Source organism: Malaclemys terrapin, chromosome 8 (genome assembly GCF_027887155.1).
Source record: "Malaclemys terrapin pileata isolate rMalTer1 chromosome 8, rMalTer1.hap1, whole genome shotgun sequence".
Taxonomy (NCBI): domain Eukaryota; kingdom Metazoa; phylum Chordata; order Testudines; family Emydidae; genus Malaclemys; species Malaclemys terrapin.
This window is the reverse complement of record NC_071512.1, coordinates 45,053,228-45,070,589: the sequence shown is the minus strand read 5'-3', so window position 1 is coordinate 45,070,589 and position 17,362 is coordinate 45,053,228. Positions and strand designations below refer to the sequence as shown.

Sequence of the window (17,362 nt, the reverse complement as noted above, 5' to 3'; positions counted from 1 at the left end):
ATCACTGGAAGGGTCCCGAGAGCCACTCTGAGAGGCAGCCTGCATGGGGTTTGCACAGGAAAGTCACATTTACAACCCGTCTGTGCTAAGTCAGCTTAGGAGGCGAGAAGGAGAAACCAGGCCCAGCACTTACCTTTTCCTTGTTGTAGCCCATTCCATCTTGCGGCCCCTCTGCTTGCTCCTGGGGACAGCACCTCACTGACGCTCAGAAGCTGCGTAAGGAGAAGGGCCCAGGTGTTTCTAGCTAAAAGCACAGCGTCTCCCTGCAGAGAAGCCAGTCTCCTTCCTGCCTTGTTTGGCGCAGAGAGTCTCTATCCAAATCACAGAGCACAGGCTGTCCCAACGCAGCTCACCTTGGAGCAGCAGGCCGGGAGAGCAGCTAAACACAGAGGACTCACACAGACTCTCAGATGACTGGCTGGCACGGGTTTCTCAGCACAAGCTGAGCTGTCAGCCTTGCCAGAGGTGGAGCCCGGGACAGTCATCAAACAACCACACTAGCATGCTGTGTGCTGTACACAGCCACCCCCCCAACTAGCGCAGAGCAACAAGGATTCCATTGAAGGGGAGCAGGACCCATTATGCAGGCTCCTGGGGTGGAAAGCACAGCCTCCAGCCCCGCAAGTGCAGAGCTGCGAATGCTGCCATGCTGACGAGTGAGAGAGCCAGCCTGCTTTCTACACACATCAGATGCCCAGAAAGGAAAATCCTGGGTCTCCCATTGGGTCCCTGCTTGATCTGCCACCCTCCCAGCCTTTGTTCCCCCCTTGCTGTGCAGGATCCTGTCTGAAGATGCCGTGCACCTGTGACATGCGCACACTAGGTTCCGTGGGTAAATGGACAGCATTACCCGAAGAAGCCCAGCTGATTATTACACCTGTGTCACAGCTCCATGGAAACAGTCTCCAGTGGGAGGTAACGTCTCAACAGCACGGTGTCTCGAAGGGGGCTGCCTCCCTCTCCCCCCCCCACCCATGCTGCACATTCCAGCACTCTGGGCAGGCAATTTTTGGTCTGGTCTCAGCCTGTGGTCTGGACAGAAACTGGGCCTGCAGCAGAGTCTGGAATTATCCGAAGAACGGCCACAAATCCTGCTGCCCACAGAGGAGGGACAGTGCAAACGCACTCCAAACAGTGGAGACGCAGAGAGCAAGACAGCCAGACGTCAGCTTTGTTACACAGCTGCTTTCTCTGCACCCCCAGCCTCCGTGCTGGTGCATCGCTGGCTGCAAACAACAGAGGCGTCTGTCTGATGCCATCACCCCTGAACGAATGCACCTCACACTCCAAGTCAGCTGGACTGATTAGCAGGCTGTGGCAGCTGCACGTTCCCAAGTCCAACTCCACAAGCGGTACACACGGGAGAGATGCAGGCCTAGGCCTGCACACTCGGGTTTCCAGAGTTCGGCACCTCAGCATCAGGGGCCCGTAGGCAGAGATGCAGGCAGCTGCAATTCCTCCGGCTCAGACGGGAGCTGTGGGTCCCAGCACCTCGGAGATCAGGCTGCTTCTGTTCTGGTGCCTAAATGAAGGGCAAAGGGCCTAGGCTTAGCCCCCACGTTTAAAAGGTCTGGGGGAAGTGACTTGTCCTAGGTCACTATCAGGGGGCAGAGGAGCCCTCCCCAAGTTCCTGGCCTCCAGCCCCAAGAGCACTGAGCTGTCTCCAGGGGGCAGGGACAGGCCACACAGCACTGTGCCCCTGCACTAGTGATCCCACCAGCCTGTCACAGGGTGCAAACCCCGAGGGCCTGGACTTGGGTCACCTAAGCATAGGAAGCCACTGGGCTGACTGAGCCCAAATAGAGGCCTGGGGAGCAGGCACCTGGCCCAGGAGAGTTACACTCACCTGGAGCATCATGGCCAGAGACAGGGCCGGCTCTAGGCACCAGCGAAGGAAGCAGGTGCTTGGGGCGGCCAATGGAAAGGGGCGGCACGTCCGGGTCTTTGGCAACAATTCGGCAGCGGGTCCCTCAGTCCCTCTCTTCCTCTGAGAGCTGCCGCCGAAGTGCCACTGAAGAGGAAGAGAGGGAACGAAGGACCAGCCGCTGAATTGCCGCCGAAGAATGAAGCGGCATGGTTGAGCTCCCACCGAAGTGCCGCCGATCGGCTTTAGCTTGTTTTTTTTTTTCCCCGCTTCGCTGCTTGGGGCGGCAAAAAAGCTGGAGTCGGCCCTGTCCAGAGAGGAACTAACCTCCCTTCCCCCAGCACAGCTGGGCCTGAGGAGGTGGCAAGAGAGGCTAAACGCCAACAAGGAGCCAAGCAGAGAGGCATGACAACGCTGCTGAAGGGAGGCTGAGTGGCCTGGAGGCTGAGTGGCCGGGCTGGGGGAGCCCAGCCAGCAGCTGTGAGGGGCAGACACGGGTCCAGGCAGGAGGTGGGAATGCAGGACAGCCTGGCAATGGAAGCAGTGGGAGGGGTGGATGAGTCACTGCTGCAGGGAACCGTTCCATTCTGTGACAGGCCAAGGGCGGGGCCCAGGCTCCGAGGGGCAGCTCCAGACCTGGGTCACAGCAGGCAGCTGGGCAGCAGCTCAGGGAATCAGGGAAAATCAACAGGAGGGGCAGGACTTGAGGGAGGAAGCCCAGCTGCTGCAGCAGGAGAAGTCTGGTCCCCCAGACTCCTCTGGGAGAACCAGGGAAGGAGTCAGGTCAGTGGCAGGGTAGCAGTGGCCTCTGCCATCAGCAGCTACAGGGGGACCCCAGGGCCGGTGCAACCTATTAGGCAACCTAGGTGGTCGCCTAGGGCACTAGCATTTGGGAGGCGGTATTTTCTTCGGCGGCGATCGCAACGGCTGGATCTTCAGCCGCCCCGGTCATCGTCGGCATTTAAGCAGAGGGAGCTGGGACAGGGGGGCACGGGGAGGGCCACCTGCAGCAAGTAAGGGGAGGGGGGCGGCACGCAGGAGAACTCCCCGCCCCAGCTCGCCTCCGCTCCGACTCCTCCCCTGAGCATGCCACCCCGCTCTGCTTCTCTCCCTCCCAGGCTTGCGGTGCCAAACAGGTGATTGGCGCTGCAAGCCTGGGAGGTGGGAGAAGTGGAGCAGCGACGGCGTGCTGGGAGAGGAGGCGGAGCAGAGGTGAGCTGGGGTAGGGAGCTGCCGCACAGCTCCCCAGGCGGAGGGGGAGCTGCCATGGGGGGGGGCGCCTCAGGGTGGGGTGGGGAGCTGCTGCATGGCTCCCCGGGTGGGGGGGGAGGAGCTACCATGGGGGAGGCGCTTCAGGGCGAGGGGTGGGGAGCTGCCCCAGGGCTTGGGGAGGGGGTGGAGCAGAGGTGAGCTGGGGTGGGGAACTGGCGCATGGCTCCCCGGGCCAGGGGGGGTGGGGAGCTGCTGCGGGGGAGGCGCCTCAGGGCAGAGGGGGGGTGTGGAGAGCTGCCACAGGGCTTGGGGAGGGGGCGGAGCAGAGGTGAACTGGGGTGGGGAACTGCCGCACGGCTCCCTGGGGCAGGAAGGGTGGGGAGCTGCCGCGGGGGGGGGGTGCCTCAGGGCGGAGGCGGGAGTGGGGAGCTGCCTCGGGGGGGCGCCTCAGGGTGGGGGGGTGGGGAGCTGCCGCAGGGCTCGGGGAGGGCGCAAGGTGGAAGTTTCGCCTAGGGCGCGAAACATCCTTGCACCGGCCCTGGGAGACCCCTGGGGGAAGCAGAAGAAGGAGTCGAGCAGCTACTGAGGGACCGAGTTTCAATCAAAATCCCAGTGCAGCTGGTCTGAGTTTTTCACAGGGCAGCAGCGGGGGCCAGAGGAAGAGTTGGGTTCATGTCCTCAAGGTGGGAAGAGATGAGAGGAGTTGGTTGTGGAGTCAGCACAGCTTGGAAGAACCCATCTAGCAGGCCAGTGTAGCCAGAGTCCCGTCTGGACAAGCCAGACATCATCAGATATGGCTGCCAGACAAGCTACTGAGCTGCACCTGTCCAGGATACCAGACAACCCTACTAGCCCCATAAGCCGAAAGATTTCTGCCCTCAGAGAGAAGCCCATGCTGTCTGTATAGGGGCAGCACAGTGCCAGCCTGTAGGGAAAGCTCAGCCTTATACCCACCATTGAACGTCTACTCAATAACCGGACTGGCATGTGTGTGACTCTGGTTCAGAGCCAGTTATAACTGTCAGAAAAATCATAGAAGTGTAGGACTGGAAGGGACCTGGAGAGGTCATCTAGCCCAGTCCCTTGCACTCAAGGCAGGACTAAGTATTAGCACATTCTAGACCATTTCTGACAGGTGTTTGTCTTAAAATTCTCCAATGATGGAGATTCCACAACCTCCCTAGGTAATTTATTCCAGTGCTTAACCACCCTGACAGCTAGGAAGTTTTTCTCCCTCCTCCTTATAACAACCTTTTGTGTACTTGAAAACTGTTATTATGTCCCCGCTCAGTCTTCTCTTTTCCAGACTAAACAAACCCATTTTTTTTTCAATCTTCCCTCACTGGTCATGTTTTCTAGACCTTTAATAATTTTTGTTGCTCTTCTCTGGACTTTCTCCAATTTGTCCACATCTTTCCCGAAATGTGGCACCCAGAACTGGACACAATACTCCAGCTGAGGCCTAATAAGCATGGAGTAGAGCAAAAGAATTACTTCTCATGTCTTGCTTACAACGCTCCCACTAATACATTCCAGAATGATGTTTGCTTTTTTTGCAAAAGTGTTACACTGTTGACTCATATTTAGCTTGTGATTCACTATGACTCCTAGATCCCTTTCCACAGTACTCCTTCCTAGGCAGTCATTTCCCATTTTGTATGTGTGCAACTGATTGTTCCTTCCTGAGTGAAGTACTTTGCATTTGTCCTTATTGAAATTCATCCTATTTACATCAGTCCATTTCTCCAGTTTGTCCTGATCATTTTGAATTTTAACTCTATCATCCAAGGTACTTGCAAGCCCTCCCAGCTTTATAAGTAGGGTCCAACCAAATTCATGATCCATTTTGGTATCTTTCATGGTCATAGCATTTTAAAAATCTTGAATTTCATGGCTTCAGATATTTAAATCTTAAATTTCATGGTGTTGTCACAAAGCATGAATATGTTTAAACATATAAACATGTGAAGCCCTTCAGTCAGCGTTTCTCAATCTGGGTTGTCCCGACCCAAAAGGGGGTAGCAAGGCTATTGGGTGGGGGTGGGGAAGCGGTATTGCCATCCTTACTTCTGCACTGCCTTCAGAGCTGGGTAGCCGGAGAGCAGCGGATGCTGGCCAGGCATCCAGCTCTGAAGGCAGCGCCACTGCTGGCAGAAGTAAGGGTGGCAATACTTCGACCCCCCTACAATAGCCAGATTTCATCAGGGAGACCAGATTTCACAATGCATTTTTCCCAGCTATGAATTTGGTAGGGCCCTATTTGTAAGTGTCCTCTCTATGCCATTATCTAAATCATTTATGAAGATATTGAACAGAACCACACCCAGGAATGATCCCTGTGGGACCCCACTCATTATGCCATTCCAGCTTGACTGTAAATTCCTGATAACTACTCTTTGGGAATGGTTTTCAGACCTGCTATGCACCCACCTCATAGTAGCTCCATCTAGGCTGTATTCCCTAGTTTGTTTATGAGAAGGTTATGCAAGAGTTGTCATGGGATAAGAGGAAAGATCCTTTCATGGATTGAGAACTGGTTAAAAGACAGGGAACAAAGGGTAGGAATAAATGGTAAATTTTCAGAATGGAGAGGGGTAACTAGTGGTGTGCCCCAAGCAGGGCCGGCTCCAGGCACCAGCCCACCAAGCTTGTGCTTGGGGCGGCACCTGGAGGGGGGCGGCACGGCACTCAGGCCCCCGGGGAGAGCGGGGCCACGGCCGGGCTCGCCGCCCTCCCCCCCAGCGCCCTCCCCCCAGCCGCCGGGAGGAGAGCGGAGCCCCGGCTGGGGCTCACCGCCCTCCTCCCAGGGCTCTGGCTGCCCTCCCCCCCGGCGCTCTCCCCCCGGCCGCCGAGGCTCACCGCCCTCCTCCCAGGGCTCCCGCCGCCCTCCCCCCGGCCGCCGGGGGCGGGGGGGCGGGCGGCCAGCAGCTTTTTTGCCTGGGGCGGCAAAAAAGCCAGAGCTGGCCCTGGCCCCAAGGGTCAGTCCTAGGACCAATCCTATTCAACTTATTCATAAATGATCTGTAGAAAGGGGTAAAAAGTAAGGTGGCAAAGTTTGCAGATGATACTAAACTGATCAAGATAGTTAAGACCAAAGCAGACTGTGAAGAACTTCAAAAAGATCTCACAAAACTAAGTGATTGGGCAACAAAATGGCAAATGAAATTGAATGTGGATAAATGTAAAGTAATGCACATTTGGGAAAAATAACCCCAACTATACATATAATATGATGGGGGATAATTTAGCTACAACAAATCAGGAAAAAGATCTTGGAGTCATCGTGGATAGTTCTCTGAAGACGTCCATGCAGTGTGCAGCGGCAGTCAAAAAAGCAAACAGGATGTTAGGAATCATTAAAAAGGAGATAGAGAATAAGACGGAAAATATCTTTTGCCCTTATATAAATCCATGATACGCACCCATCTTGAATACTGCATACAGATGTGGTCTCCTCATCTCAAAAAAGATATACTGGCATTAGAAAAGGTTCAGAGAAGGGCAACTAAAATGATTAGGGGATTGGAACAGGTCCCATATGAGGAGAGATTAAAGAGGCTAGGACTTTTCAGCTTGGAAAAGAGGACACTAAGGGGGGATTTGATAGAGGTATATAAAATCATAAGTGATATGGAGAAAGGAATAAGGAAAAGTTATTTACTTGTTCCCATAATATAAGAACTAGGTGCCACCAAATGAAATTAATGGGCATCAGGTTTAAAACACAGTCAACCTGTGGAACTCCTTGACTTAGGAGGTTGGGAAGGCTAGGACTATAACAGGGTTTAAAAGAGAACCTCCATGAATTTATCCAGTTAAGTCCATTAATAGTGTGACAAAGTTCCTCCTCTACCTTGGTGGGTCCTGCGCTTATTGGCAGATTTGCTCGCTTCACAGATTCACCCTGTGGGTCAGGAAACAGTCCAGAGACCTTCCCCTCTGGTAGAAGCTATAGTCCAGGTCAATTCCTCCTGTGTTTGATCAGAAGTTGGGAGGTATGGGGGGAACCCAGGCCCGCCCTCTACTCCGGGTTCCAGCCCAGGGCCCTGTGGACTGCAGCTGTTTAGAGTGCCTCCTGGTACAGTTGCATGACATCTACAACTCCCTGGGCTACTTCCCCATGGCCTCCTCCCAACTGGTCTGGGTCTATCACAATAGCTATTAGCCAGGATGGGTAAGGAATGGTGTCCCTAGCCTCTGTTTGTCAGAGGGTGGTGATGGACAGCAGGAGAGAGATCACTTGATCATTATCTGTTAGGTTCAGTCCCTCTGGGACACCTGGCATTGGCCACTGTCAGTAGACAGGATACTGGGCTGGATGGACCTTTGGTCTTACCCAGTACGGTCATTCTTATGTTCTTATGAGACAGTATTAAAAGTCAAGATATACCATATCTACAACTTCCCCCCCATCCCCATCCACAAGGCTTGTTACCATGTCAAAGAAAGCTATTAGGTTGGTTTGACATGATTTGTTCTTGATAAATCCATGCTGACTGTTATTTATCTTATTATCTTCTAGGTGTTTGCAAATTGATTGCTTGATTAGTTGCTCCATTATCTTTCCGGGTACTGCAGTTAAGCTGACTGGTCTGTAATTCCTTGGGTTGTCCTTATTTCCTTTTTTATATATGGCCACTATATTTGCCCTCTCCCAGTCCTCTGGAATCTCTCCCATTTTCCGTGATTTTTCAAAGATAATCACTAATGGCTCAGATATCTCCTCAATCAGTTCCTTGAGTATTCTAGGATGCATTTCATCAGGCCCTGCTGACTTGAAAACATCTAATTTATCTAAGTAATTTTTAACATGTTCTTTCCCTATTTTAGCCTCAGATCTTATCTAATTTTCACTGGCGTTCACTATGTTAATCACTTCTAACCTTTTTGGTGAAAACTGAAACAAAAAAAAAGTCATTTAGCACTTCTGCCATTTCCACATTTTCAGTTATTGTCTTCACCCCTCATTGAATAATGTGCCTACCCTGATCTTTGTCTTCCTCTTGCTTCTGATGTATTTGTAGACTTACTCTTTATGTCTCTAGCTAATTTAATCTCATGTTGTGTTTAGGCTTTCTAATTTTGTTCCTACATGATTGTGTTGTTTGTTTATATTCATCCTTTAAAATTTGATCTAGTTTCCACTTTTTATAAAAGAATCTCTTGAGTTCCAGATCACTGGAGATCTCCTAGTTAAGCCAGGTGGTCTCTTGCCATACTTCCTATCTTTCCTACGCAGTGGGCTAGTTTGGTCTTGTTCCCTTAACAAAGTCTCTTTGAAGAACTGCTAACTCTCTTGAGCTCTTTTTCCCCTTTGACTTGCTTCCCATGCAGGGACGGCTCTAGGTTTTTTGCTGCCCCAAGCAAAAAAAATTTTGGCTGCCCCCCTTCGGGCTCTCTCTCTCTCCCCTTCCCCCCCCCCCTCACCAACTGCACCCTCCTGCTGCCCCAGCCCTGGGTCACTGGTAACTCACTCCCAGGGTGGATCATTCAGCAGGAATTTTGGATGTGCACAGAACACAGACAGGATAGGTTCCCATATTGTTACAGAACTGCAGTAAAGTGGAACAATTTTCAGCTTGTGTGATTGAAGGATATCTGGATGCATTTTATAAGACTGTCCTACATAAATCAGGAAAAGTTGAGGTGCCTTTATTATTCTTTTGTTCCATTCTTTGTTTCTATCGGGAACTTGCCAATGCAATATCACTGTCTTCCTTTTAAAACAAACAAACAAAAAGGCAATGGCTGTTGAAAATAGCAATTCCAGTCCTAATAACCACTGGGAAGCATTTCTTGCTCAATTTTATCCTACTTTTTCTACAGCAAGTTACAGTGGACCAGTATATTTGATTTGGGAGAAATGAAGTAACAGCTGCCCAAATTGAGCTTGAGCACTCCTGAATTTTGAGGGTGTTCAAATCTGGAAGGCAGATGCTAGATTCCCTTTCTGAATATTAGCTAAATCTGGAAAAGAAAAGTCAATTTCTGCTTCCATGGCTCAGAAGTATAAATCCTCCTATGTGCCTGGTACTGTATCTACAGCTGCCCAGGTCCTAGTAGAGCCTCCCCTCCCTTACTTTTCATTTTAAATTCTAGTGGGATCTCCCTTGCTAGGCTTCAGATAGAGAGGTGCACTGTCCATTTAGTCCACCTAATTCTTTTTTTGGGGGAGAGCCCAGGGCTGGGGCAGCAGAAGGTGTGGGGGGTGGGCGAAGAGAGCCCAGGGCTGGGGCGTCAGGAGGTGTAGGTGGGGGCCAGAGCTGGGGTGGCAGGTAGTGCGGGGGGGGGGGAAGAAGAGCCCAGGGCTGGGGCAGTAGGGGGGCGGGGGGGCAAAGAGAGCCCAGGGCTGGGGCGGCAGGAGGTGCAGGTGGGGGCCAGAACTGGGGTGGCAGGGAGTGCGGGGGGGGGGGGGGGGAGAAGAGTCCAGGGCTGGGGCAGTAGGCGGGCGGAGCGGGGCGGGGAAGAGCCCAGGGCTGGGGCAGCAGGAGGTGCAGATAGGGGGAGAGCCCAGGGCTGGGGTGGCAGGGGGGGGGCAGAGCTAGGGCGGCAGGGAGTGCGGGGGGGAAAGCCCAGGGTTAGGGCGGCAGGAGGTGCAGGTTGGGGGGAGAGTCCAGGGCTGGGGCTGCGGGTGAGGGCCAGAGCTGGGGCAGCGGGGGAGAGTCCAGGGCTGGGGTGGGGGGGCAGCAAAAAAACTAGAGCTGGCTCTGTTCCTACCATTCACAGCAAGCTGCAGCATGAGGTTTCCATTCCACACTCCTTCCCCCTCCCTTTCCTGTTAATTGCGGCCGAGGGAATGCTGGGAAATGTAGTTCTTTCCCTGCTCCAGGGCTGGCTCTATATGCAGGGAGCTAACCAAGGAACTACAGCTCCCAGGGCCCCCTGTTGGTTCTCAGCTCCCAGGCTGGATTCTTGCACCCCTGCAAATTTGCCGCCACAAGCAACTGCTTGCTTTGCTGGTGCCTAGAGCCGGCCCTGTTCCCATGGGATCTTACCTACCAACTCCCTGAGTTTGCTAAAGTCTGCCTTCTTGAAATCCATTAACTTTATTGTGCTGTTTTCCCTACTACCATTCCTTAGAATCAAGAACTCAATCATTTCATGATCACTTTCACCCAAGGGGCCTTCCACTTCCAAATTCTCAGCCAGTTCCTCCCTGTTTATCAAAATCAAATCTAGAACAGCCTCTCCCCTAGTTGCTTCCTACATCTTCTGAACTAAAAAATTAATTCCAACACATTCCAAGAACTTGTTGGATAATCTGTGCCTTGCTATATTATTTTCCCCAAGAGATGGCTGGATAGCTGAAGACCCCCATCTCCACCAAGTCCAGTGCTTTGGATGATTTTTAGTTGTTTAAAAAGAGTCTGATCCATCTTCTCTTCCTGGTTAGGTGATCTGTAGTAGACACCCGACCATGACATCACCCTTGTTTTTTACCCCTTTTATCCTTACCCAGAGACTTTCAGAGACTGTCCTAGCAGCCTGCCCTAAGAAAGGCACCTGCATTGTAAGACCATGGGTACTGGTACAAGGGCTTGCCTAGTTATCATGCCAGCTGTGGCAGGAGCCATGTACCCAGAGGGGCTTCCCAGAGGGGTGTGTACACCACAGCACTGAGAGCAGCTTATGCCACGAGGCCAGGGTGTCACCGTCACCGAGCCTGTAAGGAACACTGGCACTCACCATTGTCCTGCTCCCATTGCCTTCCATGCCAAAGGATCGAGCCACATGCACAGCTACGGGAGCAGAGAAAGAGAAGGCTGGCTGTGAGAGGCAGGGCCGGCTCCAGGCACCAGCTGACCAAGCATGTGCTTGGGGCAGCACCTTCTAAGGGGCGGCCAATCTTGGGGTGGTGGGGCAGCGCTCCAGTTTTTTTGTTTTTTTGTTTTGTTTATTCGGTGGGGCGGTGCTCAGGTTTTGGGTTTTTTTTGGTTCGGCGGGGTGGCGTTCAGGGTTGTTTTTTGTTTCAGTGAGGCGGCGCTGGGGGGGGGGGGTTGTTACGGCGGGGCAGCGCTCTTTTTTTTTTTTTTTTTTTGCTTGGGCCGGCAAAAAAGTTAGAGCCAGCCCTGGTGAGAGGGACCCCACCTGCCTGCACTCCTCCAAGCAAGGAGACCAACCACCGCAGAGATCAGTTCTCAAGGGCAGAACAAGGAAACCTTGCCAGTCCCAGCCTGAGCTCACTCACCCTTCACACACGCCAGGAGAGCATGTAATTGGGTAGGCAACAGGAGCGGTACAGAAAGAACACCGGGCTCGCGGCACCAACTCCAGCTATTGGCCCAGCTTATCTGGTATCCTGCCTGCAATGCTGTACATGGGTGCTGGGGGAGGGGACTCCCACTCTGACCCCCGCAAGGGGCAGCTGATGCATCGAGCTGTACATAGGAAACAGTCCACCACAGAGCGAGGACCTAGTGCCAGCACTCTCCCTGCTTCCCAGCCAGGGAGAGTGATCTGCCAATGGCCTCAGAGCTGCAGCGGCTGCTTCAGCCTTTCTAGGTGCGGGTAACAGCCAGTGACATGGAACTGGGTGCATGTCAGAGATCAAATCCACTAGCAAACCATAGAGCAATGCAACAGGACGGGTATTCTACACAGCCAGGCTTTGAGGAGCTCACCCCACCACCCCCAGAGATAGAGCTCTCCTCTCTAGGCTCAGCTCCGTCATGTGTCAACAGCAGAGTCACAGAAAGAAGCCTATGCTGCTAACACTGAGTGAGGTACTCTGCTTGTTTCCCTGATACCAGTGACGTTTCAACACGTTGATTTTAAACATCCGTGAATCTCTTGAATCTATTTTCTTCAGTCTGGGCTTGACTCTGCTGTCACGGAGACAGTCACAAAACACACAAAGCCCGAAGGAAATGGGCTCAGAAGTTTTGAAGCCAGAAGTGGTTGAAGTTGACATGCCAGTTGTCATGCTGGCCGTGAATGCACTGCAGACTTCTTTGTAGGTATGCACCTACTGACAGTGAAAAATGTACACCTCATGCTCAGTAAGTAACGTTCAGACTGTAACCAGGCCAGCTATCTCCCGTGCGCCTCCTCGTGGCCCTGGGTCATGCTACAGTTTCCCCTCTTGGACTGTTCAAATATACTTCAACTGAGGCTTTTTCTTGGTCAAAAAATACCCCTCCTTGGGGACTGGGCTTATGAAACTCAAAACACCAAAACCAAGTCCACGCATAGATCCACACAACTTAAGATTTCTCTTCCTCTTCCCAGGACTTTCTGTTTGGGGCTTCTGCAGCCTCCGCTCTGCTTGGTCAGGGTCTCTCCCAGCCGCTGTGCCTAGAGAGCTTTCCTCCCTCTCCACAGGCTCTGCCACAGCTGCCAGGAGCTTTTTCCCCTTCAGTGCAACTTCCAGCTGCTTTTACATTGGAATCCCTGATTCCCCCCCACCTAGGGCTCATCCTCCCCTGGAGAGGCCACCCTGTTACACAGACCTTCAGCTAATGTTTTTTAAACCAAGCTAGTCTTCAACAAAGTGTCACTTCAGCTGTTTTCAGCGCGCCCCTCCCTAAAGTGTGGCTAGACTATTTTGAAACAGAGAAATGTTTTATTCTCCCCCTCATTCAACTCAAAAACAGCTGACGAGGAATTTTGCTCAAACTGTCCAGGAAAAAAAAAAAAAAAAAGAAGCACTTCTGGTGAGAAATTGAGCATGACAATTTTCAGCCCAAAAGGTAAATGTCTCCAAAAACAAAGTGTGTAACGGCAGGAAGAATCGAACAGAGCGAAAACTGTTCTGCAGCCTTAACTATAGCAAAGGTCACTGAGCACTCTCTGAAATCAGAACCATCCCTTTGCCACCTCCTGACTTTGGGTGCAGCGGTTGCTCATTCTCCCTCTTACATTACCGTAGTCCCTTGCGAGGTTATAGCTAGACAAGCAAGTATGGGAGCTGTGCTGGGGGGACAGAGACAATCAGCTAGGTCATGGGGAGCTGCAGTGTTCTCCCCTGCAACATGTTGAGAGGCCAGGCGCAATCTGCTGCCTTTTAGAGGACAAAGGCATTTCAAAATACTAATGATACACAAATCAAAAGACAGGATCTGATGCTCTGGGCTAGCGTAACTTGCCAGTGGCACACTACGTCCTGTTAAACCCAACAGCAAGCTTTGCACACCACATCACAGACCTTCAGATGCCTTCATGCTTTCCTCAATATACCCGCACACATTCAACTAACCAACACACAGGGATGCTGGAGCTGATGCCCATGGCCCATTCACAAGCAGAGAGGTCTGAGGAACTTGAAGACGCACTCTCACCGGGAACTTAAAGCCCAAACAGAATGATGTTACCAATATTGCTTCCTTGGCAAAACCTACAGCATCTGACCCAAAGCCCATCCAGAGGGTGAGGGAGGGACTCAACAGCACAGACAGCACTGACAAGGAGGGAGGCAGGAGGAGGGTCCCTGTGAGGGCAGTGGGCCACTGGGATCAGGAAGATGCAGCTGGCAGTTCCTGGAGTGTAGGTGGAGTCCTGGGAGCTGGGTGAGGTGGAGCAGGGCTCTGAGGCGGTGCAGCAATGAGGGAGGGAGGCAGGGTGCTGTGAACCACATGCTGCCCTAGCTGGGCGAGAGGAGAATCAACCAGTGGGTCCCAGCAGCAAAGGGACTGCTTCTCTGGCTGCACACCATGCATCAATGAACTCGCTCCTGAGCTCTGGGGGCCAGCTGTGGGGAGGTCTGAGAGGGGTCAGGGTGGCACTATGCTGGGGCACTTGGTGACAGCCCAGCAGTCCCCTCCTGCCCAGCCGCATGGCTCAATCTGGCCCGTGCCACTGAGACCAAGCCCCATCCCCACGCCGGTGGAGTGACATGGTGATCCCCCAGTGTGGGCTAGCACCGAGAGGGGAGCAGAAAGGTTGTGCTGGAGCCAGCATGGCGCCAGCCCTGCCAAGGACAGAGTGGGGATCCAAGGAGAAAAGGGTCAGCAGCTGCGGCACGAACTAGCCCCCTGCAGAGCAGAAGGCCTCAGGGGTGGAAAAAGGGACTTTGCCCTTATCCCAGCCTGCAGGGCAGCAGCAGAGGGCCCAGTTTGTGCAGCCCCAGCACAGAGCACGTCCCTGACAGTAAGAGCTGACAGAGGGACTCCAGCCTTCCAGCACAGCTGCCTAGGAAAGGGCAGAGGTGCTGGCTGGCTCTGCCTGCAGGGACTGTCCCAGGAGGAGCTACAGCAGCATGGGATTCCCACAACATCTCCACCCCCCAGATCACACCCCCACTGGAAGCCAACAGTCCTGCTGCAGCTTCCTCCAGCACATCAGCACTCTCCCGTCTGCTGCAACGCCCGTCTGTCCCGGTCACCCCTGGCCCCAATTGCCACTCACCAACCCCTCCGCTGGTTCCCTCTGGCCCTCCTTAAACTATGGCCCATCACAGCCCCATCCTCATCTCTGGACCCTGTGCCTCACTGTCCTGCTCCCCCACCAGTGATACCAGCCTCTTGGTCGCCATCCCACCTTGGGCAACCCTTCCTGCTCCTAGCTGGTGTGGGGCAGCCTTCCTGCCCCTGCTGACCCCCCCCCAGCTCCTGGGGGGCAGTGCCCCCACCCCCATTAATAGGGAAAGTAGGGGGAAGCAGACACCTGCAATCTAGACATCATCCTGACAGTGCACCCCCATATTGTCCCTCTGCCCCCATCCAGAACCCCCTACCCCCATCACACTGACTGCCTCCCAATCCGGATCACCCTGCCCCCATCATACTGACTGCCCCCCAATCTGGATCACCCTGCCCCCCATTACACTGGCTGCCCCCCAATCCGGATCACCTGCCAACATCACACTGACAGCCCCCCAATCCGGATCACCCTGCCTCCATCACAGTGACTGCACCCCAATCCAGATTACTCTGCCCCCCATCACACTGACTGCTCCCCAATCCGGATCACCGTCCCTGCCCAGCCCCTTCCCCGAGCCCATCGCTCACCTTCGGCCCGGAGTCCACATCTCCGCTGGATCCAGCCCAGGCGCTTCCCGGGAGCAGCAGCAGCAGCAGCCGGAGCCATGCGAAGCAGGAGCCCGGGCTGTGCCGGCCCCAACTGGGCTCCTCATGGGCTGCTCCGGGAGCCGGGCTCTGCTTGTGCGTCGGCGGGGAAGGCGGCTCCGCAGCCAGCGACCTCGGCTTGGCCCAGCATCCCCCCGGCCCGGCCCAGCATCCGCCCGGCATCCTCCAGGCGGCATCCCCTCCCCCAGCATCTCTCATCCCTTCCCCGCCCCCCCAGCATCTCTCATCCCTTCCCCCGCCCCGGCCCAACATCCCCTCCCCTCGCCCCCCAGCACCCCTCCTACTCTCCAGCATCCCTCCGCCCCCTCTTCCCACTTCCCCCGACTCCCGTATCCCCCCCCGGCCCAGCATCCCCCCCGTTCGCCCCCCCAGCATCCCTCCTAATCCCCAACATCCCCCTCGCACACCCCTCCAGCATCCCACATCCCCCCGCCGGGCCAGCATCCCCCCCTCCCCTCATCCCCCCAGCATCCCTCCTACTCTCCAGCATCCCACATACCCCACCCCAGCATCCCCCCACTCCCGCCCCCAGCACCTCTCCCCCTTCTCCTCCCCTGCAGCAACCCTCTGCCCCCTCCTCCTGCCTCCCCCAGCATCCCTCCTACTACCCAGCATCCCGCATCCCCCACCCCAGTCCAGCATCCCCCCGCTCCTCCCCCAGCACCTCAGCATCCCTCCCCTCTCTCCTCACCCCAGCAACCTCTGCCCCCTCCCCCTTCTCCTCCCCCCCAGCATCCCTCCTCCCACCACCCCCGCCCCGCATCCCCCCTCCCATGGTCCCCAGCATCTTCTCCAACCCCTCTCTCTGCCCCAGTCCAGCATCTCCCCTTCCTTCCCCCCCAGCATCCCCTCCTCCCCCCAGCATCCCACTTTCCCCACCCCTCTCCTCTGCACCCAGGCATCCCGCATCCCCGCTTCCCCTGGCCTCCCCAGAATCCTGCATCCCCCTGGCATCACCCACCCCTCCCCTGCCCAGCAGCCTGCACACATGCCCCTTCCCCCCTAGGCATCCTACATTCCCCCACTCCCTTCCCCCACCCTGTCCCAGCATCCTCCCACCCCATTTCCCTCCCCCATCATCCTATCCCTATTGGCTTCCCCTACCATCCCCCTCAGCATCCCCCACCGCATCCTCATTTCTCTTACCATCCCCACTCAGCATCCCACTCTACCAGTCCCCCAGAACATCCTGCCCCCACAGCATCCCCCTTCCTGATATGTCTTGCTCCCCTTGCCGCATCCCACCACTTCCGTCCCTTGCCCAGCATACCCCCCCACACACCATCCTCCACCCCCATCCCACTGGGCTCTCACTTCCCAGGCACACTGGACCATGCATGGCTCCTGCACTGCAGCATGCAGAGGACACCATTCTCCTGGTCTTATGGCTTGGAAGGGATGAAAAGGGACAGCTCAGGGATGCACCCGGCTTTCTGGCACCAGATGCCCTAGGGGCGTGGGAAGCTGCCCAGGCTCCTGCAGGGTCTGCACTGTGATGAGTCCCAGGCAGCCCAGCCAAGGGCAGTGCTGAGTCTGCAGGAGCCACAGTGTTGCCAGTGACCCAGACATCCTTGCCAGCTCCTGGCTATAAAGCGGGGGTCCTTGCTCAGGGATGCTGAGGATGCCCTGGATGGGGAGGCCTCATCCTCTCACATCACTTTCCCCTGGACAAGATGCTCCCAGAAGGCTGTGCAACAGGAAGGGCAGAGGTTTGCGGACTCACCATCCCCATCCTCTCCCGTGAAACCTAGGGAAGCCAAATTCTGTGATCTTCACGCTTTTTCACCCCTGGCCAGAAAGGGGAGAGGATCAGCAGCAGTGCGAACTAGGGTGACATCCAGAGTGGCCTGCTATTCCCCCAGCCCGCAGAGGGTGGTGTGGAGTCAGGGCCTTTGCTCACAGGCCATCCCAGAGGAGACCTCTCCCCCTCCCCCAGCAGCAGGACAAGCAGCAGTGATGGCATTCCCACCCTGCATGTTAGTGATCTCTCTCTCTCTCCTTCTCTCTGATATTTCCGGGGCCTCTGGGCTCTACCATCTACTGGATTGAAATCCAAGCCCCCAGCCTCCAAAGCCTGGCAAAGCAGACAGTTAAACAACATTTTCAGATGTGGTCTCTGGTTTTGGAGTGCCCAGTGCAAGATCCCCGAGAGCCGCTTTCCAGCAGTGCTGACCGCCCCTCTTCTCTCCCGCACAGAATCACACACACCAGAGGCCTCCGTTGCGAGCATTGGCCTTCCAGCCAAATTGCACGGAGGTGACTG

At 54.9% G+C, this 17,362-nt stretch overlaps 1 protein-coding gene across 2 annotated transcripts in view; it reads right to left on the bottom strand.

Moving 5' to 3' along the window:
* The window catches only part of LOC128841628 (myomegalin-like), a 78,773-nt gene extending 63,562 nt beyond the window's left edge, over positions 1-15,211 (bottom strand). Inside the window, exon 1 of one of the 2 annotated variants that reach the window (XM_054036857.1) lies at positions 15,022-15,211. In XM_054036857.1, coding sequence (XP_053892832.1) covers positions 15,022-15,100 — 79 coding nt within the window. In that variant the 5' untranslated portion in view covers positions 15,101-15,211. The remainder of the gene's footprint in view (positions 1-15,021) is intronic. The other variant, XM_054036859.1, reaches the window with a different exon arrangement.
* Positions 15,212-17,362: the final 2,151 nt, after the last annotated feature.